Here is a 27,891-nt window from a genome sequence, read left to right on the forward strand (position 1 = left end):
ACTATGGAGATACTAATAGATGGGCAGACCGCCGCTGATACCTTTTTTCTTGTGCTTGCTTTTACCAACATTTCTCTGTGCCCTTTAGTAGGCAGACTCCTGCTGATACCTTTCCTTTCACCTTTTTAGTGTAGTGACTGTCATTTTGTTACCCCATGCTTTCCTGTCTCAAGTTGAATGCAGTGCCTCCTTCTGAATAAACTAATTTGCTTTTGTATTTCACGCGTGATCCATGTCACTCCCGCAAAAAAAAAATGAAGAGATCAAAAAGTGCATAGTCGAAGGATTGAACATAAGAGTCTGCGAAATCACCACAGCACTAACAACTTCACCACAGTGGCTCTGACCATGCAGCGTGCACATAATATATGAAGGCATTTGGCATTCAAATTACTTCGTCCGGTGTGTCGCTCTCATGTGTCGCTTCTATCGATCATTGATGACAACAAGAGAATCGATTATCGAATGGAAGTTATGTGGTTCCTATACACTCCTCCCTCTTGCTTTTTCTTTTTCATGGATCTCACTCAGCTCGATCATGTTCTCGAACGTTTGGCATCGCGCTACAAGGTGGAACACCCAGGAGGTGTTGGACAAATGGTTGGAGTCGCGACAGGTCCGTGATCCCTGAGGGATGGAGGCTCCTTGATGGAATACCTTGCATCATTGGTGGGTTGACAGCGCTTCTCGGTAAGTGTCATTCACATCATAGTATAGAGCAGCTAAGTATTTTACAGGGACCCTAGAAGGACGAGGGGGAAACTTCCCATGGAAGACACTACCTACCGTTCTAGCCCATCGTGGGTGTATCCTCGAAAACTACCCTGACAAAATCCTTCTGCCCGGCGAGAGACGTTTGACACTGGCAAAGAGCAAGGGCATACACGACCTCACAAGGTATGAGCGCTTCAAACTTGCAGGATGCCCTCAAGAAAAACGCCCCTCACCGTCAAATCTGTTGCGACAGACGCTCGCAAAGGTCTTACGGCCTCACTGTGTCCCTGTCATCGTTGGAGAAGCGCCCCATTAATTCACTTCACACTCGCGGGCGACGAATGTTTGCCAATGGACGCATAGATAGGCTTGGCCTGACCCGTCTGCACAACACCTCTCATTCAACTTCTGGCCCCACGTCATCTAATTCAGCGCAGACTCCGTATGTTCGTAGAGGTACCACTGGCGCCGCCCTCCTGGAGGTTGAAGGCGATTCAGCAACATTCGCCAGTTGCTGGACCCAGTCATAGCAACCTCATCCCACAGATCGCCGCTATCAACAATGAAGACACAGGAGTCAGCAATCCCGCTACCGAGGACGAAGGAGAAATTGATCAGCTTGTCAGTTCGCAGCCTGTAGGAGAGAACTTGATCTGTGAGCCGCTCGTGCCTCTCTCTCATGTTCACGCAATTAATATGACCCTTGAGAGCCTCTATTTGACCCTCGTGAACCTCTGTTTCATTCCTTCGCGAGCCTCCCGTCATGCATATACTAATCGGCACAGCATTCGTGCACGTGATCCTGTTGATTCAAGTGCGGCATCATATTGCCTTCTATCCTTACTCTGTCCCTTCACCAGTTGTCTGCAATGTCACGCTCTTCCATCTGCGTACACGCTCGAGCACAATACAAGCTTGTCTTGTATTTGTGAATATCAGGACCGGCATGGGGTGATGATGAGTATAGATGGCCTGTTACTAGTTAGAGAGGGACAACGAGTGTGTATTTTCTTCGTGGTTTGAATGTCTTATCCTTTCACGTTCATGGCTTCTTCGAGTTGTTAGTGTCTCTGTCCTATTGACACCAAATATACTGTCTGTTTGCACCATCATGATAGTATTGAGAATTCACCGTGTTTGAAACATGTATTGTAAAACATATGAACCAACTATTTAAACAGTGAGGGTGCTGCACGGCCTCGCGCGCTTGATACCTACCCTCGCGAAACCTCTGGGAGTACAGAGGCAGTACACTAAGGAAAGGGCAGGGACCTCTTGTGGCAATTACAGGGAGCCTCTGTGGAGAGGCATACCTCACAGGTAGGTTTGCTGCAACATAGAAAACCCCACCTAATAGATCGTGAGACGGGCGCTAAAGTGCTGCCAAGGGTGTGCAAGTGTCTGTCACACTAAAGTCTCCCGTAGTCAAACCTTGATAGAAGGAACTTCGGCCGTACCGCCGAATCCCAGTAACTGCCAGTGCACATGCTCATGTAAGGACTGACTGACCTTTACGCACCGACCGCGCTTCAAAAACAAGACGCACGAACCATACGTTGGGAGTCTTCCGCGTGAGCCACTGATGCCGACGAGTAACACTAGTACTCTTCGCATCCGAGTCACGCGGATACATCTCTTCTTTTCATCTTACCATTCAGTACCTTACCTTGTGCTCGCATTTCGGTTCCTTCATCAAGTGTTTTCACTTCGCCATCAAGTATTCGAAACGTATATATACTACCAATGTACACTCATACCTAGAGCGAATCCTATAGTCAGACCCCCGCTCCAAGTACGACCGAAAGCCTCTCAGAAAGTCTCCGTCTCCAACGTTTTCCTACTCGTCTCAATACTTCTGCACTCGTCTCGATTCTGCATCGTTTTGTTCACAATTCCCTGTCGAACTCATACTCAGCCTTACACTCATCCACGTTATCCGTCGTCTGATTGTTCGCTAGTGTTGGCTAGCCGGAGTCAGGAACCTCAGGCTGCCGCATGAGCGGCGTTTCAGATCATCTTAACTGGTCCTCACCAAGTGGTTATCATTACAGGATTAGAATCTCTTGGACTGCGCGGTTTCGAAATCCGCCGACCAGGTTAAATTTTTTCACATCCACACCTTGATATTCACTCTTGGATGATTTACTCAGAAGCTCATCCTAACTGGTGTTAGCCAATTAGTTACCAGAACGGAATCGAAATCTGTTTCTCTTGGCTTGCGCAGGTTCGAAACCTGCTGATAGGCAGTTTTTTTTCTATCGGAACAAACGTTGACATTGACTCATGGATGGTTTTCTCCAAGAAACAGGAATTCTCGAAAGTCCGGCGGTATCTGAAGCTACTAGTATAGCGTGGTGCTTCTCCGAAGTCAGCGGCTTATCTTGATCATGGAAAGAACCTACAAGGTCGTTATAGAATTTGAGTTTTTAAATTAGTTGCGTAGAATACATAGATCATAATGGTGTAGGTTTGATTCCGTCTGGAACCTGACATCGTCATTTCGCAAATCCGTAACAACCAACTCTGTTTAGACAAAGCAACCTCTAATGCAAGGAATAACTCATCTCATTAACTAGTACTCTGAGATACTCTGAGAGAAGGAATAAGGGCAACGTATTCTGCTCGTTGCTCATCTGTTTAGCAATACTTCGAAGCCGAGAGTCAGGCTCTCCAGGGGACACTTTGACGCGTCAAAAATGCCTTGAATTCCTCATGAGGCCATGGGTATATATCGCGAGCTTCGAGAGAGCGCAATTGGGCAGTGAGAGGGTATCGAATAGGTTAAGATTACTCTGTGTCGTCGTCATAAATATCGTCGGAAAAGATCCGTAAGGATTGGAGTTGGTGTGCGTGAATGGCTCCAAGGCCTCCATGGCGTCGAATATTGTATATATCGTCAAGGAGGAGAGGCTGGGGCATAAACGGAGCAATTGGGGGAACGCACTTGGTTCGTCTAGGTCAATCTGGATATTTGTGAGGTGGGCCCCAGGCGGGATTGCATGTAGGATTGCGTACTCCATGTCGAAGAACACCCCCATTACCGTGAGACTGCGCAGAGTGCATGGCGGTTGCGAGAGAAAACGGATGACGGCAGCCACAAGATTATTACAATCCAATGATATGGTCAGCTCCTCAAGTGCTAGGAAGTCCGATATCATAACCTCAGGTTGGAAGGCGTTGCGGTCAAAATTAAGAGATAGAGATGAGACTTGATTTATGTAGGGCTGAAGAAGGCTTTGTAGCTCGGTCCAGTTATTTTTGTGACACGGGAGTTCCAACGAGAGCGGACGCCCTCGTGATCGCTTGAGCCATGCCTCATAGCAGAAGGCTCTTCGCTGCCAGTCTTTGCCCACAGATAGTCTGTGCCACAAACTGGGCATATCCACAGCAACCTCCCTCCATCGTCGACATATTCTTGTCAACAGCATAGGAACTGCCTCTGACGCGGGCGACAAGCGGTGCCCAATTGGGAGACAGTGAGCAAAAATCTGGGATAGGACTTCGGCTGGCAAGCGCCAGAGAGCTGATACAAGTCGCTTGTGCGAATTCATGGACTGAGTGATCTTGTTCTTCTTCGCGACCAGTTGCCGGTGAATACAGTTGATACTATCTATGACTGTTTCGAAAAGTGAGATTTCGTAGGATACTGCATCCAATTGCTGCTGGCGTTCGGTAACAATGGCACTGATGTTCTGGTAATCGAGCTTGAAGGCAGAGTAGTTCGTATTGCTAATAGGATACTGGGTTTCGAGGTCTGGTATCTAGTCATCGTGAATCACTGACATCGATACGTGCATTATAACTCAATTGACATACGATTACTTGTGAATGAGCGAGCTGATGTAAATTGTTTATTATTATATGCAGACCAGTGCCTAAGACACTGGATGCTTACGATGTTTTGCAGCGCACCAATGATATCCGAGACAGAGGAAAATGTTGCTTTTGAGTTGACTGTCATGGCATCGATCGTGTCTGTATGTTGTCGGTCGTCTAACGCAGAGTACATGTGCTTGCAAGGTTCAATAGGGTTCTTAACAAGTTCAAATTGTTTGAGCCTGTGATTTGAAATTCAAAACGGTTGTGCCCGAAACCCCGCTCGCGTAGGCAAATCTATCAACAATGAACATATGCACGATTTAAAATTTAAGTACTTATGGCTTTCGCTGAACAGACAGGATGGAGGACGGCCGGCCGGACTGGACTTTCGAGAAACCAGGTGCCCTCCGAGGTCTGTCTAACTGGCCTTAGCCAAGCAGTTCCCACAACAGAATTAAAATCTGTTTCTCTTGGAGTTGGTTCGAAACCTGCGGACAACATTTTTGCGGTGTATAGATCCTCGGAGGTCCATCCTGACTGATCCCAGTCATTGCGCCTTTATGTGATAGTCTGTCCATGAAAAGGGACTCACCTTCAAGCTCCGCGAGGGTCGTTTCGACTCTCAAGATATATCCCGTGCCCAGTCTCAATTCCAATCTAAGATACCGACTTTACCATTTTCTAGGCACATCAGCAATCCAAGCACATTCTAGCATAGGCAACTCTATGTAGCTGTGACATCGACAGTCTAAAGCTACTGGCTATTATTTAGCCGGAGACTCCTCCGGCTCTCCAGCGCAGCGCGATCTCCTCGACATGTACTCGGCGCAAACCTGTCGTTGCCGCATGTTATCCAGAACTCATGTGTGCTTCCAGTGTTCTGAATGCATCTGCATGGAGTACGCCAGTTCAGCATCTGAGCACGACATGCACGCTGCAGCAGAACTGTCCTCATTCTCCTGCTCTCCCAGCAATGGCGGCTTTCCTCTCTTTGTAGGGGTGCGCTGAAATGGAGTCTTTTCAAACCCGTGGTTGTGATGTTCCTGCGTCAATGACATTCATCGGCAAGCTCGTGCGACCATACACTCGACCGGTAGGAGTTGTCTGTCAATTTGATTGGTTTGAGTTACATTCGGGTAAATCATAGATCATGTGCGGTTCAAGGACATCGGCGATGAATGTCATACACACTCACGTTATTCAGCCATCATTTATAGATACTCACCGGATGGCAGTGACATCGTTATATACATAGACATGTAATAATATCTGTGGGGTAGCGAATGCTTATCTACATATTGTAAAGGTCATGGTACTCTTCCTCTATCGTGAATGTATTTTCATGCGACCCTAACTAGTTCATCACTGGACAACTTCTTTTCACTGCTCGAACGTCCTTTCGCATCATCAGGGAGCGACTCAGTTGGGGATAAATTGCTGGTGGCGTTGTTCAAGTTGGCGGTAAGCTCATCGCGGTTGCGGAATGAGAATCCGTTCTTCCTCGCCTGGTCGACAACAAGGCCGCTGTATAGAGCTTAGAACAACGCAAATTTATTTTAAAAGATGCCGGATCTTACACGGCGTAAATGGTCATGGCGATGTAACCTGACAATGGGACAAGATACGAGTGTTGGGTAGATGTTTTGTCGGCGAGGCCACCTTGTGCAGGTGGGTACCAAGCCCCTCCCCCGACACCCTGAGTTTAGTGAGAACCTTGAATTGAGCACAGCCAGTAGACGCAAAGACCCACCATAACAATAAGACCAGAGCCCCGCTTGGTGTGCACTCCGAGGTTCTTAGTACCTAGGGTGAAGATACACTGAAAGTACATGAGAAATGAGTTGTAGCTCAAATAGAGAAGACACGTACAGGATAGCAAATGGATTCGAAGAAGAACAGACAGAAGAGACATGCGACAGCGTTATACCCAGGAAGCTGGGAGACCAGGAGGCAGAACAGCGAACAACAAAACCCGTAGAAGGCTAGCAATAAGGCAGGGTCGATAAAGTTGAGTATTACTACGCCAACAAATCTGTGAGTCAATAAATTGAGAATGGAGATGAAGGTAGAAAACTGTGTTATGTCTCACCGTCCTACGGTGAAGGTGACCTGGCAGAGCGAGAAGAGCTCGCTAGCCTTTGACTGGTCGATACCAATTCCTTGGTCGACGAGGAAGTTGACGGCGAAAGAGGCGATAGTAACTTGTGCACCACTGTGCCATATTTAAGGCTCACTACACAGGATGGAGAGAACTAGACAAACGCACACGTAGGCAGTCTGGGCAACAAACCCAAAGATACAGCGATATTGCTGCCGGAAAGGTCCTTGGCCATCTGTGATGCCGACTTCATCTATCTCTTCAGCCAAAGCATCTTCTGTGATTTCAGGTAGGTTGCAGAAGCTGTTGAAGGTTAGGACTTGTCCGTCATGCAGAAATCAGCCTCACAAAAATAGTATATTGAGTACTACGCCGAGGCCAGCAACTGCGAGATAGACCCTAATGAAAGTTTAGTACGGCTTTTGCGCAAAAGCTATCAGACAAACCATTGCACAGTGCCAAGACTGGTCGCATTGGCACCAGTGAAAAACCAGCGCGAAGCGATCAAAGGTCCAGCAAAGGATGCGACACCTTGGAACCCTTGACTGAAATTCAAACGGGCGGCGGCATACTGAGGCGTGCCAAGCACAGATATGTAAGAGTTGGCCGCGACCTCGAGTGTTGAGAGGCCGCAACCTGGGTAGGATAAGATATCAGTACGATGGGGATATAGTTCTTGCGGGTTAAATTACCGATTACGAATGTACTCCCGACGAACCCTCCATAACTTTCGTATTTCGCGGATGGCCAGAAGAATACGGCGCCTAAGAAATGGTGAGTCTGTGCATTTTACGAATGAGGACACCAATACCAATGGAGTACAAGCTAAGGCCGATATGGATGCCTTTCTATAAGTGAAATCTGTTCGGTATCTGGTTTGTGGATCTCCAGATAATAGGTCACCTTGTATCCTACTCGTCTCATCTGCTTCCATCAGTATTGCTCTAGAGGAAACAATGATGTTACTCACAAATATACCCGCGAACGGTGCCCACACGAAATAGGCACCCTAACTCGCGATTAGCGGGATCTATCACACCATCACCAAGGACTAGACACTTACAAAGTATGCCAATTGTAAGAGCGTACTCTGAAGCTTAGAGATCCCGAATACGGTCTGGAAGTGTGCGTTGAGCACATCAAGAAGCTGTTATCGAAAGTTTCGATCAGCTGGAGGAATAAATTTGCAAACGCAGTAAATTCATACACCATAAGCAAAACCCCCTGCAGTTCGACTTCTGTTATTCGGTCCCAACACCACAAGGAGATCTACGACTCACAAGTAAAGAATAGAGATGTCACAAGAGCGAACGCAAAGGCCCATTGCCTTCGGCTGAGTTGAGTTCCTGCGTTCCGTTCAATCATTCTCGTCTAGACATCGGAAATGAGCCTGTGCTCAGTGCTTACCGGTAGTTCCTGTAGGAGGCGCCATGCAGGTAAGGATGGGCACGCGTCTGTATGCCTGAGAACCATTCGACGCTTATATTACGGAACACGACTGGATTAGAGGTCAGCAAATGATTTGAATCCGAGTAGCCATGGGGCACCATAGATATCGGATCACACAACCTGGCGGGGCCCCCCATATATCCACACCAATTGGGTATGAAGTGTGAGTGCTGCGCAGGTCCTATGACCACACCAACCCATCATATCATCTCCTTCCACTGGAAATGCGGACCGATAATTTGTGCCCATGTATGAGAGTATCTTCCTTCTACGGACATTAATCGCGCGATAATCGGCCATGTTCCTTGAAGTTTTGATCAAAAAAATGCCCGGTAAGCCCATGGAGTCTATGACGCCTTTGAACTAATTATGGACTGAAGTTGCCGGACTGAAGTGCCGGTTAACGGTTGAGTTTGCAATTCGGTGTTGGTGATGTCGTGGTGACCTGGCAAAACAATCAGGCAATGTTTAACATTGTTGTAACACCGACGTCCTCGCATATCCACATAAAATGTCTTCCAGTCCTTTCGTAGAATGGTTACTCGTGGGTTCAGTCACTTCTCTCAAAGGCCCAAACTGAGTTCTTCATTATCACAGATTCACTACGCATCGACTAAGAGCCAATCGCCAAACGAAGGTCGCAGACGATGGAAGCTCCGGGTTGCACAAAAATTCTGGTCCTCGGGCGAGAAAACGTTATCATCTGTAAGCACTGAGCAAATCATGATCTTGCCCACATAAGATCCCCGGCATTCAAACGTATCTCAGAACACTGCTGGCGGTACTGATGACAATGCGGATTTTCACATGGATGTTGATCCTTTTGACGAAGCGTCGACTAGCAGAGAAGAGCTGGGAATCCTTTTGCGGACTGATTTTTCCGATGAGGCTGCTTGGCTGGCTTTCTGCAGTCGATTGGAAGAAGGAGAGAAGGAGTTTACAGCCAGTCCTTTGGAAGATGTCACGATGATGGACGATCAACCTGAGCCCAACAAAGCAAGTCCGAATGGCACCGCTGCAACTACCACAGCAGAAGATGACAGCGATGAATCTGATGATGAGAACTCGCTCAGTGCAATCTTTCACGTCGTCAATCCATCTCTACCCCAGGAACGTGCTCTGTTAACCAACATCTCAAATCTGGCTGCGCTTCGCCTTTTTAATGATGTGGATGTCCGACAAGCTCCCACTCCTCCACCAGATACCAAACGCATCAGGCCCCCAAACAGATTAGTTGACTCAAGTGGCTGGCAGGAGGTCTATGTGGGAAAAAACCTATGGATATACGACGCGAAGTCCAACAGTGATCAATGCGTGCGGGTGGTCAGTCAGACCAGCTCGGACATGTATGGAACAGCAACGTGAGGCCGATGAAATACACTTGGTCACCAGTGCTAATTATCGTTGTAGGGCTGATAGCTGGAGAGCTAGGGTATCTCACATCTGCGAATTGCAAGTAAACTTGTCTTCTGGCGCGATGAAGATTGACTTCGGAGGCCTGGATCGCTGGGATTACGCGGAACGTCAACGAAACGTGCAGGAAGCTGAGACTCCAGGAGTTTTGTGAATGTTCATTAAGTCATAGATTTTACCAGGAATTGAGAGATGCAATGTTTTTTTTTGGAGGTGCAAGCAGCCAGCTACAGTAAACACGATGCATAGGGTAAAACGTCAAGGTGTCCTCCGCCACGCAATTTCCCCGGAGGATTTTAAGAAGTGACAGTCCAGACACGAACAAGGTTGTCAGTGAAACCACCGAACAACGTCTGCCCGTCTGCTGACCATGCGATCGACACACACTCGGGTTCCCGTGAGTTGGGGCCAACGTCAGTGAAGCTGGGCTTGAGCTCGTCAACGATTGACCTAGGGATCACGCCGATAAGCTAGATGTCATAACAAAATCTAGAAGTACGTACTTGCTCTCGAGGTCAAAGATTTTAACGCAGCTGGCAGTGGCAGCGCATAGCCAGTAGCGGTTGGGCGAGAACACAAGAGCATTGACAATGTCACCAGCCTCAAGCGAGTAAAGGTGCTTGCCCTCGTTCAGGTCCCAAAGCATGGTAATGCCGTCCTTGCCACCTGATGCAGCAAGGGAACCGTCAGGAGAGACAGAGATGGTGTTGATGTAGCCGGTGTGGCCGTAGTGGTTGGTCTTCAATTTGAACTTAGAGAGTTCCCAGACCTATCAAATTGGTATTAGCACTGAGTGTACCAGGACATTGCTACGAGCGAATCATAGATCTTTAATGGAAAACATCATCTCATCGAGTGATCACTCCCGAAGTAGCAAATAAAGATATAACGCCACTAGACTAGGGTGGCCAGTGATATGAATTTTACGGAAAGCTCACCTTTACAACCTTGTCCCATCCACAAGACACAATAACAGGGTTCATGACGTTGGGGCTGAAGCGCACGCATGACACCCTAGATCGTATTGTCAGGGTATGAACTTCTTTTAAAGCATGACTCCCACGCACCACTCAGTGTGACCGTCATCCTTGATATCATACTTGCACTCTCCAAGGGTGTTCCAAAGTTTGATTGTTCGGTCACGCGAACCAGAGACGATCTGTCTGTTGTCTGCGCTGAAGCTGACGGACAAGACATCGGAGGTGTGGCCGACGAATCTGCGAGTGGTCTGGCCAGTGTTCAGATCCCAGAGACGCAGGGTGTGGTCCCAAGACGAGGAAAGGGCGAATTGTCCATCGGAGGAGATGACAATGTCAGAGACGAAGTGGTTGTGGCCGTGAAGAATTCGTTTGGGGTAGCCATACGTGTCCTCATCGCGAGTAAGCTGCCAAACAATGATGGTCTTGTCTGGGCCATAAAGTCAACTAACGAAAGGTATGCAAAAATGCCACTCATACCTCGGGAAGCCGTCAGAATCATGTCTGGGTTCTCCGAAGAGGTGGCAATTGCAGTAACCCATCCCTTGTGGCCGGGGAGGGAGCCAAGGAAACGCAAGGATTCAGCCATAAGTCGTAAGTCGCTGGATATCGAGAGGGACGCAGATGAGTATGGCCTAAGGTTAGACGTGACGTGACAGCCACCGTGACTTTAGCTGCATAGTTCCCCGGCATATTCCGCTTTATGAACCTCCCAAATTTACCGTTCTTCACAACGTGCACGCGCGCTGACAATGTGACGCTAACCCCCGGGGAATCCGGGAATCTTGCCAACTTTGAAGCAATGCTGGTGAGTCTGCGTGACTGCGTATCATTTATTTATGATGTTATTCTTTCAATATTTGCTACTTCAGAGGCTAGTCCGATGAGACCAATTTTCCACCAAGATCTCTGATACTTTTCTCATTACACTCCGCAGTGCTTTAGCTGACTCTGTTCTGTTAATAGGCACGGATCCCATGGAAGAATTTCATACCCTACGTATACAATTGAGCTGGTGTATCAATTCCGATGATCTTTATGCAACCTATTCTATTTCGAAGTTCCCTTGAGACTTGAATGGAGCTAGTAGACTGTCTGGCAACCGTGACGGTCGAGCGCTATTGAGCGGAAAAGCAAACATCCTGTAACGTAGCGTTGAAGCCGGAAGTGGCCTCGGGAGCTGGAGTACTGGCCCGTAAGCGGTGCTAGGATCGAAGGCTCACTGCAGATGCTTGCATTTTTGACCTGAACATTAATTAAAGATCCGTTGCATTAATAAATTTGCGATTTTGCCCTCTCGAATTTAGGCGTATATGCATGATAATCATCTGCCTCGTTCTACGCTTTGACTCATCTGTTTAAATTGCCACAGATCCATCCTATTCTTATCGATTTTCACAGCCGCTAAGGATTCTCAATGGTGAAATGATAAAGAGCGATTAGCTTTCTGATTTGAGTGATAAAGGTTATATCCCTGTTTGCGATTTGATTCCGTTTGTTGACCATCTGATCGTTAGTAACATGGCAGAGAAGACAAGGACGCCGATCATCAGTGAGTGGTTGGTCGAACACCCTGTGCTCACTCTTGCCTGACCATGGCTCGTAGTTGACACCGATCCTGGCGTGGACGACACTGTAGCTATGTATGTGTTCAACTCCCCAGAGAAACTTAGTGCTAAAAGCATTGACAGCCTGCTTGCTATTACATCCCCTGAACTCGAAATCCTTGCATATATCATTTCATTCGGTCCGTGAATGCATCGGGATAGGCTAAGATGGAACCTTATCGATATTTGATTACAGGGAATACCGATGTCCACGCAGCTTAGTTGAGGCGCAGCGGCTCAATCTAAGTCTCAAAATAACTGAACGTAACTCCGCAGCGACAACATCTACAAGCTTTACCAGGCGATAGGGCGCCACATTGCGCTACACCCTGAAGATGCCGCGAGGTTTCCGAATTTTTCACCCATAGTCCCGCCCCTCCTTGTAGTCGGACCAGAAGGACCCTTAGAAGGTGGACGGCACTTTGCTCAATACTTCCATGGCCGGTAAATTTCTTTTCAACTTTGGAGATGGGTTCTCATTGTTACTGTAGTGATGGTTTATCGGATATAAACGAACGTCACCCTGAGTTGAATATTGACTTCGGAAGTTCATCTTTCTCCCACAATTTTCAACCGGTGAAAGAATCAAGTGTCGAAGTGGCCTTGCGTTTACTGGAGTCACGTCCCGACAGAAGCATCACATATGTGGTCCTGGGTCCGATGACCAACTTGGCACAACTTGTGCGCCAACACCGTCAAACAGTTATGGATAAAATTGGTCGAGTGATTGCCATGGCAGGAGCTTTAGATGTTCCCGGAAATACTACTTCGGTCGCAGAATGTAAGCAGTTAAAGATGTGTTCATGTGGAAAATCCATTGACCTTGTTCGCATGTGCAGTTAATGTTTTTGCCGATCCTTACGCGGCAAAAGAACTTCTAGTACCAACGGATCCCACCAGTGGTCTCCCGCTTGACAGAGTAGTACTCGCTCCCTTGGATATCACCACTAGCCACGAACTCCCCTTCCCGTATTATGCCCAAAAGGTAGACCCTGCGTTTAAGTCTGCAGCCCAACCGTCGAATGCAGATGGTAAATCACCCCTTGTTCATTTCACCAGCTCTTTTTTCGAACGCACGAGGGAAATCATGCTCGAGTGGGGAAAGGATGCACTAGAGTTGCATGACATTGTGGCCATTTGGTGCGCAATCGAGAACCCACCTGAAATCAATGCAGTTGGCGGGCTTCCTGGAATGTCAACCGGATGGGCTGTAGCCGAACGAACATTCGATATTGAACGGTGCGATCCTGTGTGTTCTCGATGATTTCTTGCTCACCTGATATCAAGGACCGGAGAAATTACTCGTGGCATGTTTGTCACTGACCGAAGAGAGGAGAATACTGCATATGCACCTGGTGCCAATCGGGCAGAAGTCCAAGCTCAGCTAGACCTGCGCCATCTCGGGCACGGGCTCCTCGAGTCTACCGCGTTGCCTGCGAGAGTAGAGGTAGAAGACCCGGGACTTGATCAGAGACAACGGAAAGGCGTAGCATGCCTCGTAGAAACGCCGGGGCCAAGCGTTCTTCTTCAACTACTGACACGTAGGGTCTGGGGCATCTAATAATTATCATCTTCACATGTAGATTGATCAACGGAAATTCGTGCAATCAGAAACTCTGGTTGATGATTGTCGCGACTATGGGCGTGTGTCAGATCATCGATCATCTATCACGCGCTGCAATTCGTTTCGTTTCGTCGATCGTGGGCAGATCCCTGGATGCTTAAAGCTTTGAAGGGCGATCATGTGGTGGATTAGACAACAACGGCGGTCTGGGTGTATTACGGTTTCTGATTTTCCATATAATTTCCCCGACTCCCACAATTAGTGGCTGGTGTGATTGTAAATTCATCTTTGCTCAACAATGCAAATATTCCCCATGATGTAAAAGCAGTCAGCAGATATACGAAGATTGTTGTGATGCCCTACAATACATTGCTTTGAGTAGCTTTGTCACATATTCAGGCTTGAATGACTCGCTCCACTCTCCCGGCTGGAGCTGGAGCTGGAGTGGGTGGAGTCGGTGTGCTGTCTTCTCCTGCTTGTCACAATTGAGTTTGTCCGAGACCGGCGTCCTTTACTTGAAGCGCTCCTCGGCAGAGTATGGACGATATTGCTCCATGTGCTACCTTCGCGCCTGGAGGGAGTCTCTACCCTGACTTGGGGATCAATCGACTCAGTGTTGGCACGATCAGCATCTACCCGTTCATCGTGGAGCTCGGCGGACGAATCATTCTTCTTCCGCAATCGGAGTAGGTCAGAGAGCGATGGCTTCTTCGACGCTACTGCGGGTTTCTGCTCGGGACTAGGCATCGGAGGCGAGTTGCCTACCGGCGACTGTGAAGGCTGAGGGAACAATTTCCTGGCGTTAAGCCATCTCCGGACCCCATCTCGGTTGGTCGGAAGGGATTTCAGCATGATGGAGGATGGCGAATGGGGACTGTCATGCTGGTAGTGGTCATGAGAGGATGTGGATGCAGACGCAGAAAGCGGCGGTGCTTGAGCCTTGTAGATATGCAACAGATGGGTATCTGATGCCTGGTGTGATAACTTTCTATCCCCATTTATCTCAGGAGAATTGGAAGGGGTATTACTAGAAGAACTCGATGGCAGCGGTATATCAGCCTCAACATGATGCGACAGAATGATATCAGGAGTAGACGAAAAGAGGGGTTGACGGTGGTTCCATTGCTCTTGCAGCTTCTTGATCCCGGGGAAAGGCATAAGTTTTTCGTGTGTGTACTTCGCCAGACGATCAGTGGAGGGAGTCATGAGGACAGGAGATACCCCGCTACTGGGAGGAGCAGTTTGGATCAACGAATGTACCGAAGTCGACGCTGAGGATGGCTGGCCGTGTGGGTATGTGGCTGAACTGATGCTGTCGTTCTTATCAATTTTCGGGCTTGGAAGACTCGTTCGACTCTCCCGGCTGATACTGGAGCCGGTATGCTGTCTTCTCTCCCTTGTCGCAATTGAGTTTGTCCGAGACCGGCGTCCACTACTTGAAGCGCTCCTCGTTAGAGTATGGACGATCTTGCTCCATGTGCTACCTTCGCGCCTGGAAGGAGTCTCTGCCCGAACTGTCTGGGGATCAGTCGACTTAGGCTCAGTTGCAACCGGGGATTTATCGCTGTGCATGCGAATAGCTATCGAAAGCCGCTGAGGGTACTGTTGGGAATCCGATTCATCACTGTTGCGGAGTATGGATGCGGTGTTAGGCAGGTTGGCAGATGAGAAGGGTGTCGGCGAAGTGAGTGCGGGCGTAGGCAAAGGGGATGTCTCTAACCCCACAACAAGTTCCTTTGAGTCAGAAGATGCGCGAGATGATGATTCCTCGATCTGGGTATTAGACCCTTCTCTTGGCGAGTCCGGAGGCGGATGGTCATCTTCATCTTCGGCGTTTTGCTGGGACGGCTCACCCTGCAGCGGTTGGTCATCATCTTCCTCTTCTGTCTCTTCGCGCACAGGCATGGGGGTTTTCGGCACTACAGTAAAACGAATGAGGCATCTTGATCAACCCAAATAGCCAGCACTCACCTAGCTGTGCCACCCAACTGATTTCTCGGTTAAGACTATCATTATATGGAGACCATCGAAAAGCTTCTGTTGGGAATTTTTTCTCCTCCTCGGATGATAACGATATCTCCTTGCGAGGGCTCGCGAAGGGACTAGGAGGGAATCTGGGTTGTTGAGATGGAGTACTCTCAAGATGGGGAGCCAGTAATATTGGCACATTTGTTGCATCAGGAAGGGCTGAGTCAGTGGAGACATCTGATGAATGAGGGAGGCGAGGGGAAAGGCTAGGAGATGGCCGACTCGGAGCACCTGATAATCTATAATACGTTGACTGCGGCGGAAATTGATAACTGGAATTGATGGCTTCGTTGAGGTTGATGCTTGGGGTTATAGGAGGATATGTTGGTATCGGGGGTATGGGAGTGGTGGAAGATGTGCGCTGGATGTTGGGGGCTGATTCCTCGGGTTGGAGTTGAGGAGTGTTGGAACGGTTTGGCGTGGCATTGGTAGTCGAAACAAGATCGGATTCATCTGTGGTTGACGCCACAGGAGGATTAGCGGACTGACGTTTTGAACGTCGTTTCTGGCGTCGCTTCGAGGGGCTTAAACGGTCGAGGATCTTCCTCCTCCTCTATATCCGTCTCTTTTATCATCCTCTTGTTCAGTTGAGCCATCATAAGCCTTCGAGCAGTACTACGTTCGCTACTTTCCCCACCAGACACAGTATTGTTCCGACCGAGTTTAGTGCCAGAAGGCGGAGGAGATACCGCTGGGGATGGAAATGTCGAATTCATTAATTCCGTGCCACCCGTGAGCTTTTGTAATGTGCTCTGGAGAGTTAGCATGCGAGCTGCACCTGCACTATTCGATCGTTGAAGTCCTTGCTGTGACACCAAAGCCTCCAATGTGGGAAATCTTGGGACAGGAGAAGAACCACCAGAAGGTAGAAAAGGGCTCTCTGGTGTTAAGAAACCAGGTAAGATGAACGGAGACGTGGGTAACGGATTGAGATGGGAGGGTATTGGTGCGAGAATTGAGTGTGGAAGGTATTCAGCTCGCGAGGGGGGTGAATCGTCAGGTGAAGAATCACTGCTCGGGGTAACAGACATTGGCAAAGGAGACTGGGGAGGTTTGGACTTTCTGAGATCCTTGGAACCCCTAGAGCGTGAGCGTGAACGTGAGCGGCGTTTGCGAGTTACGTTAGACGGCTCAGGTGTGTCTGGGTTCTCTTCGGGCTGGACATTCGGCTTGTAGTCAATATTAGAGACGCACTCGGGGAGCGTGTACTGCGATAGATCCTGGACGTCGTCATGCAGGGTTTTCTCGCCTTCGCTGACAATTTCATTGTGCATCTGGGGCCGCCTCCCATTTTTCAGTCGTGGTAAAGATGCAGCGCGTTTGAGCTTCGCGACCGCATTGGCGCGTTGTTCAGCGACCGACCCTGGATCATTCTCCATGCCCGGGCAGAATGCTAGAGCCGAATAGGCCATCGGTGCAGATAAATTTTATGCTCATGCAATTTTAGAAGTGACTCACGTAGTTTGTTGGCCGTATCCGACCCGGAAGGTTAGGGTACGCCTCAATAGCAAAGATATCTGTTGTAGACGACAGTCTTTGAAACTTGTCAAGGGTATTATTGGTAACGAAAAAGAGAACTGAGAACACACGTGCCTAAAAGCTTCCGCTGAGACAAGGCTATGGAATAATATACGGACACATATGCATGCTCCAGGCTCCTAGTGTGTCGCATCTGTCTCAACTATCTATACGAAGGAGCACTGGCTGCCTCGAGGAGTCAGGGCGACTGTTAACTGTGCTTCCTGTGATGTTAACGCGGTGAATTGTGGACCATATCCGTATTTTTAGTTAACACATGTTGTTCCTGTCACCTGTTCGTTGATGTCCTTTTCCCAGTCGATGTGCGCACGCGGCCGGTATTGATCTGATCATTCTTTGTCAAAACAATCATCGATAGTAAGGCACCATCAAACGCTGTTTGTAGGTGACGTCTCCTGCGTTAGCAGACTCCAAAGCTTGAGCGTCAAGTCTCGGACTCGTCGCGCACATCAATGGAGAGTATGGGAGGGTGTTTGGACTTTATACCCGCACACCACTACTGCGTGCACCTCTATTACGTCTTCACGTGTCTAAATTTTTGTATCACAACCTTTTCCTTCCACACATAATCTCTGCGCGACGACTCCAACAGCCACCAAACCGTCAGAAAGGACGAATTCTATGTGTTGTTGAGCGCTGCCAAGTTCCAACCTCGGAGTGATCACACCCCTCAGGGACGGAATGGACACGACCTCGATGGAGTTCGTGATTCCACAAGAGCGCACGAAACGCTCTCCACTCGTATTGAGCGAGTTTATGTGTATCAGCTAGAGCCTAGCACATGACTGATGCGCTCCAGGTGCACTCTTGGGATCTTGGGGTGCGTACCATCTGCCCATTCGGACCGCCTTTGTGTGATGTGATTGACGGATTTGCGGTGAGTAGGATGTAGCAGCTGCGATGAACTGCGGGCTGGTCATGTTGGAGGAGAAAACTTCAAGACACGCTGCGTTGCACTCGGTCGTGACAACTCACACCTCGCACACATGGGCTGCGGTCCTTGCTAAGATGCTACTCTCGCAGATCAACGGACAAAACACTGCACGTCAAACGCCTTACATCCCTAGAGACAGTCTCAAGGAGCTGTATTCCTCTTTCCCCCTTCCTCAACCGGCAAAGCGACGATGGAACCCCTGCTCTCTGTGATGTTCGTCGACAACACCAAGGAGCACGGTGACGTCGAGCTTGCGGTGTTTCCTGAAGCTGTGTTCACGACTGCTGTTGGACATAGCAGCAAGTGGACGCTTGCGAGTTGGCATGTGACGACGCCTGAGAAGATGGTGGAACATATATTGTATTTGGTTGGGGAGGTCCCGAAGGGGGAGGAGGTGAAGGGGTATCTGTGAGTCGTGCCTTGTGCCTTGTGAATCGTGTTGCGTGCCCCTAGAGTTTCTAGACCACTGATTGTTACTTTGATGTCGTTGATGCTGGGAGTCTCTGCACATACTGGAACAATTGATATAATGAAGTACGAGAGGCGACTCGTGCAAAATAAGTGCGGTATCAATCGCTTACTACAACAGAGAATCCAACATTGATAAAAGTAGGAAATTGTACTAGACTATAATGATGAAATCAGTGCGACATGTACCTACACACCAATATGAATGAAGACGATCCTCTGCTCGAGCGGCACCTTCTTCTTCACGACGTACGTAGCGTGATTGAGTGCCAGCGCCGCCTTTGTACAGTCCATGACACCACCATCCTCTAAATCCTCAAACATCTTCTCGTAGAAAGCTTTTACGACATGTTTTACGACAGCGTCGTCGACCTCCCACAGCGTGCCAATGACGCTCTTGAACCCAGAAAACTGCAGACCAGCCGCAAGGTGGATGACTTCGTCAGGGGTCTCCTCATCGCCGACGGCGGTATGACACGCTGACAAGAACGCAAACTCGGCGTGCGGATTGTCTTGCTCCATGATGTCAAGCAGCGTGAGAGGTATGTCTCTCATAGCGAAATGGGAATCATAGGGCTGCTCATGGTCCTGCTTGCCATGACAAGCGAGGTGCACCCAGGTGTTCTGTTGCAAGGCCTTTCGTGCGCCTGCTCGCGTGGCATCGTCGTTAGAGAGGGTGGGGTTGGCCGTCGCGGGGACGAGCTTACAGACAAGGTCGAGCTCGTCGTCGACAGCTACGAGCGCCTTGCCTTGCCCTTTCCCCGGTTGACACTGTCCGATGGCCACGAAGGAAGGCACGCACTTCTTCATCGATTGTTGAGATCTGATCAGAGCAGAAATTGTCGGAGTATATGAGCAGATGTAAAGATCCTCTAGGCATGGTTCCGGCCCAGAGTAATCTGCCTTCATCCGAAAGGAGTTAGCTGCGTGGAGAGGGATCGAAGTAAAGTCTGCAGTCGGACACAACCAAATTCGAGACCTGTGCTGCAATCTGAGATCACCCTCGAGTACGTTGACGATGGGCAACATGATCTTATCCCATACTATCCGTAAGAGTTCTTGCAAATCCTTCCTTCGCTCCTGTGGGCGCATACCAACCGCTTGCTTTATCGCTTTAGCGAAGTCGGCCTTAAGCCTCTTCAGATGCGTGAGAGTGATGTCCGGGAAGTGAACGTGGTGGTGCTCTCCTGATGTCGGTACAACAAGGGCGCTGCACGAGTATTGACTCGCAATGAGGATGATGACTGGGCCATGACGCGCTGCCGCTTGCAAGTCTTCATACGAAGGTGAAAGCAGGAACCGCGAGAAACCTTCGAGATTACGGATTTCAACTACCACAGCTCCCCACTGCTCCGTAAGTCTCCTATACTGTGTTTCTCCCCGATCAACAGCAGCTCTGTCTGTGCCGACTGCGGCACCTTGAGCGTCGGACAGACACCTGCTGAGCTCCGAGAACTTGCGAGCTAGTTCGGGACTCGTAGACTCGAGATCATCAAGTGGTGTCCTCAGTCGTGATGCCAATGTCCACTGCTGGCCACGGCCCTGATCCACGAGTTCGACTGCCTGTCGTAGGTTGTCACAACGGATGGCACATGAGGCTGCATCTACTGGCAGCGACCGTGCATCGCGAAAAGCGGTTGCAGCCTCGCGTCGTGAGATTATCGACGATCGTGTTATCACGTGGCTGTCGAAAAGCTCCAAGCACATTTGGTACGCTTCGAGGGCAGATTTCATGTTGATAGACTTCTGCTTGGCGAGCCCACTTAATAGCCTCCTTGATGCGTTCTGGAAATCCTCGAGTTTGATGTTGTGATGCTAGTCATGAAGTTCTCTACAGCGAGCAACAAATCAGCGGACTTGCATTGCACTCGGTAACGAGACGAATAGGCTTCTTGCAACCGCGTGTAGCTAAAATATCTCTCTGGGTGCAGTGAAGGCAAGGCCTCCAACGACTCTTGACAAAGTGCAATGGCCTCTTCGACATCTTCATTCTTCTGAATTTTCGTGAAACGAGAGGAGAGCGCCGAGCTCAAATTATAGAGAGTTCTATGGCGCGTTGGATCGTCAAGCCGCGTTAACCGCAGCGATTCGCGGTAAAGATCGATGGCCTCGTCGAGATCCTCGCTGGCATCTAATTCAACATATCTGGTTTGGAGCACAAGGGCGAGGTTGTTAAGTGTCTTGTCACGAGATGAATTTCCAGGTGGGCGTAACGTCAGTGCCTCGCGGCGGAGGCTGACGGCTCTGTTAATGTCATCAACGTCACCGCATTGGCGGAAACGGGTGCTGAGGGCGCGCCCTAGGTTGTCCAATGCTGTATCGCGATATTTATGCCCGACAGGGCGCAGGAGTATCAGTGCTTCAAACAAAGAAATGGCTTCGTCGAGGTCATGGGATTTGCCTTGGTGATCGAAACGGTATTGGAGTGAGAAGGCCAAGTTGTTCAAATATGTTTCATGATTGGTATGTCCCTCAGGGCATAGAGAAATGGCTTCACGACGAAATTGTATGCATTCATCTAAATCATCGATGCTGCCACATTGTTTAAAGCGTGATCTGAGAGCACTTGAGAGCTTATTGAGTGCGTTTGGACGGTGTTGATGGCCCAGAGAACAGAGCTGGAGCACGATTCGTCGGAGGTGGATGTCTTCATCAGATGCGTCGGTTGGAAGATTGTTGCATTTGTTGATCACATAATCCACACCATTTTCCCCTGCCGCGATGCCGCGAAGGTAGGTGCCCTCTGGACAGAGGGGCAGTAACTTGCAGTACATTTGCGCGGATTCCTGGATATAGACGGCGGTGCCCTCCTCACTGTAACGCCAGTTCAGCGCTTCAGTGAGGTGATAGAGCGACAATGGATGATCGGGGTGGCCCTGCGGACGCAATGCAAGAGCTTCGCGGAAGAGGGAAGTGACGAAGTCAATGTCTTGAAAATCCCCTTGAATATAACCTTTGAGGCGGACACACGCGAGGTCGGTGAGAGCCGATGCGCGGTCGGGATGGTCGACCGGACACTGGTCTAGAACCGACTGAAAATGCTCTACAGCACCGTTCAGGCGAGAGACCATCTTGCTTGAAACATATTCGGCAAATTGAGCGTGACCTGCATCCGCGTCTCGACCAATCTTGCAGTCTACTGTGGACTATAGTTGGCGTTCTGTCAGCAGAATCCAACAGCACGGCTGATGTCACTCACGTCAAGCAATGCGCTGTCCTGATTGTCGCAAGAATGTACAACAGCGGCCTTCAGGGTGAGCGAGGGACTGACGCCGAGAACGGGTGGGAAGGAGAGGTCTAACAGATGTTAGTAGATGAGCGTGAATGAGGAGCCCACTGAAAGGCTCATTGCCGTGATCGAGTAGTTCATCCCACGTCGTTTCGAGTTCTCCGATGACTTCTCCATTGCCCAACATTCGATCGAGCTCGAAGGATGTCCTGATATCCAGCGAGAATACAGGTGACACGCCTAATGGTCTACAAACAGGAGATCAGTCCACGTCCGAAAGCATCCATGAACTTTACAAGGTCACGGCATCGCCCAACACTACAGATTTGTCGAATGATAGGAATTTGATGGCTGATTTCCAGTGTCCTGCAGATTTCTTGGATGATAGGACCTTGCTTGCTGATTTCCAGCGTCCTACAGATTTCTTGGATAATAGGACTTTGATGGCTGATTTCCAGCGTCTCCTCGAGCCAACGTTGATAGAGACGTAGATACCAGCGGGAATGCGCCCAGAAGGCACTTGAAGATTCTTTCCGTTGATGACTGTAGATAGAGCGTGAGGATCATGAAGCGGATGCAAAGGTGATATGGAGCGACTGACCTTCGAGTCTGATAGATTGGCCTTCCAAGCTACTAGGCATGATAGTAAGATGAAGATCAAGGATGGGCTGAACGATGGGCGGAATGAACGTAAGGAGAAGACGGTGGGTAGGGATACGGGGACTGTGGATGAAGTTCAGGTAAGAGGGAGTAGAAAATTTGAGAGTTCAGGTCATGCTGCACGTTAGGTCATCACGTGTATTCCATGTTGTCGATGGCTGTTCAGCACAATAGACGCTGGTATGGTTGCGCTAAGGGCTAAGGTTAAAAGCGCTAGCGGGAGAGCCTGTACTATAGAAGTGGCAGGAGGGGACAGGTGAATCTCAGAGCGTTCTGCCGTGTTGACCAAAGGATTCAGTGTAATTCATAGTACAAACAATGTAACCTACTGGAAACGACGCGCATATGAGGAGCCGAACCACTCTATACGAGTCTGTCATTGGGGCAGAGGATGATCGAGAGTGTTGTAGGAACAAAGACAACCTGGGTTTGCGAGGTCAAACACAAGACGTACACAGCGGGACTCGCTTAAGCTCGGTCTTTGAGATGAAGGTAGAAGGCAAAATTTGAAGGACAAGTCGACCGTCGTTGAGAGATCTAGAGGGTGTTCGGCTAGTCTAAGAGTTGCAACAGTTGAAACATTAACTTAAGCGGACTCTGAAAACCATTCCTTTCATCCACATACAAGATAGCTCTACGCATGAAAATTCCTGAGCTGGCTAACTTGGTCTTAGATCTTACTAGTACTTCAACTGTAAGTAATTTATGAGAGGACAGAAGAGAGGAGAATACTGCATATGCACCTGGTGCCAATCGGGCAGAAGTCCAAGCTCAGCTAGACCTGCGCCAGTTCGGGCACGGACTTATCCAGTCCACCGCGCTTCCTGCGAGTAGAGGTAGAAGACCCGAGACTTGAGCAGAGACAATGCAAAGGCGTAGCATGCCTCGTAGAAACGCCGGGCCAAGCGTTCTTCTTCAACTGCTGACACGTAGGGTCTGGGGCATCTAATGATTATCATCTTCACATGTAGATTGGTCAATGGAAATTCATACAATCAGAACCTCTGGTTGATGATCATCGCGACTGTGTGCGTGCGTCAGGCGATCTATCACGCGTTGCAATTCGATTCGTCTCGTCGATCGTGGGCAGATCCCTGGATGCTTGAAGGGTGACAATGTGGTGCATTGGACAACAACGTTGGTCTAAGTGTATTACGGTTTCTGATGAGACCGATCTATGTTAGTGTGAATTTTCTGTATAATTTCCCCCGACTCCCACGATTAGTGTGAGAAGGGTTTTGTCAGACGCAAACCACCGTCGTCTCTGTCTGAGTCTGTCAAACGTCGTCACTTGTGGGATTACTGATGTACCTTGGCTCGCCGAGAACTAGCTTTCGTCGAGAGTTAGCATAAGACACAGGCTGAGCCGAACAAAGACAAGTTTGCGAGGCATTCGAGGGACACAAGATCACCCTAGTCGGGGTCTGGTGCTCAGCGCTCAGGGCGCCGTTACGATCTATATAAACGCGACTGAACTGCATTTCGTCTTTGAAACAGCCGTGTTGACTCGAAGGCGCAAAATTGGTAAGCAATAGTCCGGTACGTCTCATGCAAAGAACACTTAACGCAAACCCATTGTGTATATATATGTCAGACTGGTTACGAGTCTAGTTCACACCGCGACTGTCATCCTTGGAATATTCCCGCCCTTCAACGCATCCATCGCATATCATACGGTAATATGGTCAGAGGACGCAAGAAAAACTTGACTGCTCCCCCTACGCGACAGCTTACCCAGCAGCGCGATTACCGAGCGCGCAAGGCCCAATATCTTACCGAACTCGAGCAACGGTGTCTAAAGGCCGAAGATGAGAATGTGCGATTACGACGAGAGCTAGAACTAGCTCGAGCTGCCATGCCCTTTGGCTCGCCACAGGAAGTTGTATGTCACACTTTAGTTCTTCGTTGAAACAGGTAACCCATTGTAGATTCTTCATTTAGGTACAAGTATCATCCGAGCTACTGCGCGACCTAGTAAACGCCTCTGCATCGATTGCGCGCTTCCAACAGATCACCGCACCTCGTGCGCCAGGCCCTCCGGATTACGATTCCTTCCATCATCGACAACCACCAATATCCTCATATTCGCAACCATCCGCAGGTCCTAGCGGCCTTCGTCCTTCCGAGTCATCTTCTCCTCGTCAAGCATCCTCACAGCCGATTACAATTCTACCCTCACATGTGCTTGCTCTTCAAGAATCTCGAGCCCGCCTTGCACCTCAAAGTCGGATGCTGTCTCCTATTGATGGACAACGGATAGATCGAACTCCTGCGTCCTCGTCGGCCACTTCGCAAGCCCGAGCAACGAGCCCATCGCCAAGCCTTGGTTCTGAGTGCTGTGGGGGGTATATTGATTGCACTCAACTATTAGAAGAGAAAGAGGGAGATGAAGAGGATGAAGAGGATGAAGAGGGAGAAGGAGACGAGGATCTTGGCATGTATCATTTCACGAATACGTCGAAACTTCGTTTCAGTCAGGGTGACTTTCGAAAAGATACTGAACGCTAAATCCTTGGAACAGCGGTCAGAGATACGTATGGTGTAGCTATCCTACGTCGCTGCCACATTGAATCCGTCGCTACAAGCTACAATATTCAACAACCCTACGTTTCTATATGTGGTAGCAGTTGTTCTAATTATAATCATATCTCTGACCAGTTGTGTGGGCTTATCTTGACAATGCAATGTACGATGGCGTATGAGGTGGTTCCGCTGGAGGATTTCTCCAAGGAATTTGGGTCGACGACAGGTCAGCTGTCAAAGATCGTAGTCCCTTCTTCAACTGAGCTGGCTTTCGACAGAGTTATCAAGTGTATCTATAGGAGGACAAGTAGTGCATGTTTCTGATGAATTTTTTGCTGAGGCATACCAGCTCCTGCTAGTCGAGGTCAGTCCTAGACTCTGTTACTCGACGCCTTGATTCGATACTGAAGGTTTACAGCCGCCCGTAAGCCTTGCTAAGCAGTATGGACCGTACGGGGAGCTATATAGCGGATGGGAAACGCGGCGACACAACCCAACGTACTATGACTGGTGGGTACTTTTTGTGCAACCGTTGAACGTATTTTGCAAGAGGACACTATGTATATAGGTGTACCATCAAACTGGGAACGACAGGAATAATCAATGGTTTTGACATTGATACAACTCACTTCGATGGTATTCCCGGGTTATCGCTCGATATAGGACCAGAACTGACGACATCGCTACACAGGCAATGAGGCACCAGAAGTTTCTGTTGATGCTGCGCACGAGTTTCCAAACGAAGGAACAACGGTACGCATGATACTCGTGGCATCATCCGTGACGAAGCTGATTGACGTCCCAGTGGAAATGCATTCTTCCTAAAGTACGCCTAGGACCATCACGCCGACATCTTTACAAGATACCTGCGACAGGACAGGCTACTTATGTCAGACTTAGGATTTATCCAGATGGGGGGATCGTAAGTACGTGTGTGCTGGTTTGCTGTAAATGCTTCATAATTTGCAGGCTCGCTTTCGCGTTTATGGACATGTCGTGCCCGTATTTCCTGCAAATCCTGTAGAACCCTTTGACCTTGCTCATATCTTTATGGGCGGTAAGGTTGTCGCTACATCCGACGACTATTTTGGGTCAAGCTCAAATATTCTTCTTCCGGGGCGAGGTCAGTTGACACTGGAATTTCGAACTAGTTACGGCTTTTCTTATAGACCACAGGGAAAGATATGGGGGATGGATGGGAAACTAAAAGGAGCCATACAAAGGATCACCAGGACTGGGTCATTATCAAACTGTATGTTTTTACTCGCTTGTAGACCGTTAATTAAGTGTCATTCGTTCTTTCAGGGGTGCTCCAGGATACTTATCAACGGCAGTCATCGATACCATCCATTTCAAAGGCAACTTTCCAGAGAGTTGTGATATTCGGGGCATATACAGTCAAGACATCGCGCCAGATGCAAATAGTGACGACTGGAATGTAATTTTATCGCCCGTTAAATTGGGCCCCCACCGCATGCATTTCTTTCGGTTGGGCAACCCATACGAGCAGTACACACACGTCAAGGTATCAATTTACCCTGACGGCGGCATCAAGCGGATCAGGATCATAGGCACGATGGCGGCGAAGTATGGGGCAGACATGACAGAAATAACAACACAGACAGACGGAAAACACCAGACCACTCCAATTATTGTCGAGGAGGGTTGGGAGATCATTGAAGATTGAAGATGCTGACCAGCTACAAGTCGATTACGCAAAGGAGCTATATTGATAACCTTATAACAGCGGTCTTTACCTCTTTTTTGTGGTGTCCTTCTCGAGTTTTGCCTGTGCCTCCAAGCCGAGGGTACTAATTTTTTATTGGAGAACCTCTTGAAGACCATGGCGATTAGCTGAACACCAATACTCAGATGTAACACTTACCATCTGAGTGGTACTTATCAAATAGCTGAGGGTGTGCTCCCTGAAGCCATTCCTTGCATCTTGTCAAGCTAGAGCCAAATTCGCAGGATTCGGTAGGAAATGTGCAGACTAAGGAAATCAACGTACATCAGCAATACATGAAAATTACTCTGGCAGTACAGGAACCAATCATCCGACCTATAACGAACAGTGAGTCCTGTGTGAGTGAAGAGTCGATGTATTCGAAAAAGTACAAGAGAACAACAAGCCTTTCCCCTTCATTTTATTGTCTCGCCAGCCAGCTGGGCTCGCTCCCGAAGAGGTCTCGTTTCTGAGAACAGGGTCCGCGCTACCAAAATTACGTGGCGTCGCCAGCATTTGAGACCCGAGCTGAGCGGGTGAGAGGGTCCAGTGAGACTTGAGTACTGAGTGGCCGGGTCAGGGAGAGTCCAAGGAATGTCCATTGAGTCAAGGTTGGGATCAATATCTTGACCTTATCCACCAAAGTAATCGATTCAAGTATTGCTTCAAGCCTAATTTCAACGCAGATCACGGCCAGAGTCTCAGTAAGCTCTTCCTCTTGACGAAATTTGACAAGGCTGATCATCATATTTCAGGGCATTTACACCTGTACGAACGCCAGTCTTTTCGGGGACATCGTGAGTAAAATGGGTCACGATATCTATCAACCCAAGAAAAGGATGGTGAGACAGCCGAGAAAGTTGAAGCGCACCTTGCCATGTTCATTTTCTTCGCGTGTTTCATGATTTTTCTGCATGAACTTCACTTGTTTCGTTTGCGAAGATGTCAAGGGACTTCAAGTTATAATTGAAATACTGCGGGGGCCATGAAAAAAAATCATTCGTACATGGTCTAAATGTCAAACACACCAATCTATACTATCGAATGATATGCCTTGAAGAGCAGAGACTTACAATGGAGTATTTGGGTGCTGTGTCAGCGTATGAACGGTGGAAACGGAGGAGCCCACCACCATGCAGGCGT

At 48.9% G+C, this 27,891-nt stretch overlaps 11 protein-coding genes across 11 annotated transcripts; 6 read left to right on the plus strand and 5 right to left on the minus strand.

Annotated features, from left to right (window-relative positions):
• Positions 1-516: 516 nt before the first annotated feature.
• Positions 517-1,244, plus strand: DFJ58DRAFT_720830 (uncharacterized protein; the record flags this gene model as incomplete). The annotated part of the gene is made up of 4 exons (XM_041384741.1): positions 517-616; positions 682-690; positions 738-897; positions 968-1,244. The coding sequence occupies 4 exons, from the start codon at positions 517-519 to the stop codon at positions 1,242-1,244; spliced, it is 546 nt and encodes a 181-aa protein (XP_041251556.1).
• A 2,160-nt stretch (positions 1,245-3,404) lies between these two features.
• Positions 3,405-4,723, minus strand: DFJ58DRAFT_740648 (uncharacterized protein; the record flags this gene model as incomplete). The annotated part of the gene is made up of 3 exons (XM_041387095.1): positions 3,405-4,475; positions 4,531-4,551; positions 4,610-4,723. The coding sequence occupies 3 exons, from the start codon at positions 4,721-4,723 to the stop codon at positions 3,405-3,407; spliced, it is 1,206 nt and encodes a 401-aa protein (XP_041251557.1).
• Positions 4,724-5,648: 925 nt separating this feature from the next.
• Positions 5,649-8,457, minus strand: DFJ58DRAFT_753931 (major facilitator superfamily domain-containing protein). The gene is made up of 17 exons (XM_041387960.1): positions 8,179-8,457; positions 8,039-8,129; positions 7,912-7,977; positions 7,839-7,855; positions 7,695-7,778; positions 7,602-7,640; positions 7,535-7,555; positions 7,443-7,479; positions 7,324-7,395; positions 7,078-7,267; positions 6,980-7,030; positions 6,800-6,934; positions 6,623-6,745; positions 6,403-6,565; positions 6,284-6,352; positions 6,111-6,229; positions 5,649-6,057 (listed from the first exon to the last, which is right to left on the minus strand). The coding sequence occupies exons 2-17, from the start codon at positions 8,061-8,063 to the stop codon at positions 5,874-5,876; spliced, it is 1,395 nt and encodes a 464-aa protein (XP_041251558.1). The 5' UTR covers positions 8,064-8,129; positions 8,179-8,457; the 3' UTR covers positions 5,649-5,873.
• Positions 8,381-9,799, plus strand: DFJ58DRAFT_16777 (uncharacterized protein). Its single transcript, XM_041378995.1, has 5 exons — positions 8,381-8,412; positions 8,461-8,624; positions 8,678-8,785; positions 8,849-9,441; positions 9,491-9,799. The coding sequence occupies exons 2-5, from the start codon at positions 8,592-8,594 to the stop codon at positions 9,645-9,647; spliced, it is 891 nt and encodes a 296-aa protein (XP_041251559.1). The 5' UTR covers positions 8,381-8,412; positions 8,461-8,591; the 3' UTR covers positions 9,648-9,799.
• Positions 9,618-11,123, minus strand: DFJ58DRAFT_16725 (guanine nucleotide binding protein beta subunit). Its single transcript, XM_041378990.1, has 5 exons — positions 10,951-11,123; positions 10,561-10,900; positions 10,432-10,507; positions 9,997-10,262; positions 9,618-9,943 (listed from the first exon to the last, which is right to left on the minus strand). The coding sequence occupies exons 1-5, from the start codon at positions 11,057-11,059 to the stop codon at positions 9,790-9,792; spliced, it is 945 nt and encodes a 314-aa protein (XP_041251560.1). The 5' UTR covers positions 11,060-11,123; the 3' UTR covers positions 9,618-9,789.
• An 812-nt stretch (positions 11,124-11,935) lies between these two features.
• On the plus strand, positions 11,936-13,899 carry DFJ58DRAFT_16820 (nucleoside hydrolase). The gene is made up of 8 exons (XM_041378998.1): positions 11,936-12,022; positions 12,077-12,113; positions 12,162-12,217; positions 12,274-12,298; positions 12,354-12,521; positions 12,569-12,858; positions 12,917-13,316; positions 13,365-13,899. The coding sequence occupies exons 1-8, from the start codon at positions 11,992-11,994 to the stop codon at positions 13,636-13,638; spliced, it is 1,281 nt and encodes a 426-aa protein (XP_041251561.1). The 5' UTR covers positions 11,936-11,991; the 3' UTR covers positions 13,639-13,899.
• Positions 13,900-14,036: 137 nt separating this feature from the next.
• On the minus strand, positions 14,037-17,081 carry DFJ58DRAFT_720836 (uncharacterized protein; the record flags this gene model as incomplete). The annotated part of the gene is made up of 4 exons (XM_041384742.1): positions 14,037-14,113; positions 14,157-15,560; positions 15,613-16,051; positions 16,155-17,081. The coding sequence occupies 4 exons, from the start codon at positions 17,079-17,081 to the stop codon at positions 14,037-14,039; spliced, it is 2,847 nt and encodes a 948-aa protein (XP_041251562.1).
• A 1,209-nt stretch (positions 17,082-18,290) lies between these two features.
• Positions 18,291-18,491, plus strand: DFJ58DRAFT_645251 (uncharacterized protein; the record flags this gene model as incomplete). The annotated part of the gene is made up of 1 exon (XM_041381421.1): positions 18,291-18,491. A coding segment is annotated over one exon (201 nt), but the record flags the coding sequence as incomplete, so codon positions are not given.
• A 308-nt stretch (positions 18,492-18,799) lies between these two features.
• DFJ58DRAFT_852062 (CHAT domain-containing protein) lies at positions 18,800-22,624 on the minus strand (the record flags this gene model as incomplete). Its single annotated transcript, XM_041393823.1, has 6 exons — positions 22,441-22,624; positions 22,136-22,382; positions 21,948-22,087; positions 21,810-21,907; positions 20,479-21,756; positions 18,800-20,425 (listed from the first exon to the last, which is right to left on the minus strand). The coding sequence occupies exons 1-6, from the start codon at positions 22,478-22,480 to the stop codon at positions 18,800-18,802; spliced, it is 3,429 nt and encodes a 1,142-aa protein (XP_041251564.1). The 5' UTR covers positions 22,481-22,624.
• A 1,116-nt stretch (positions 22,625-23,740) lies between these two features.
• Positions 23,741-25,155, plus strand: DFJ58DRAFT_753961 (uncharacterized protein). Its single transcript, XM_041387961.1, has 2 exons — positions 23,741-24,381; positions 24,441-25,155. Exons 1-2 carry the CDS (start codon positions 24,181-24,183, stop codon positions 25,005-25,007), a joined length of 768 nt encoding a protein of 255 aa, XP_041251565.1. The 5' UTR covers positions 23,741-24,180; the 3' UTR covers positions 25,008-25,155.
• Positions 25,156-26,892, plus strand: DFJ58DRAFT_693988 (allantoicase). Its single transcript, XM_041383425.1, has 9 exons — positions 25,156-25,248; positions 25,301-25,386; positions 25,441-25,532; positions 25,591-25,658; positions 25,714-25,775; positions 25,828-25,944; positions 25,992-26,145; positions 26,199-26,274; positions 26,328-26,892. The coding sequence occupies exons 1-9, from the start codon at positions 25,179-25,181 to the stop codon at positions 26,707-26,709; spliced, it is 1,107 nt and encodes a 368-aa protein (XP_041251566.1). The 5' UTR covers positions 25,156-25,178; the 3' UTR covers positions 26,710-26,892.
• The last annotated feature ends 999 nt before the right edge of the window (positions 26,893-27,891 follow it).

Source organism: Suillus subalutaceus (genome assembly GCF_016647625.1).
Source record: "Suillus subalutaceus strain FC151 chromosome Unknown DFJ58scaffold_1, whole genome shotgun sequence".
Taxonomy (NCBI): domain Eukaryota; kingdom Fungi; phylum Basidiomycota; class Agaricomycetes; order Boletales; family Suillaceae; genus Suillus; species Suillus subalutaceus.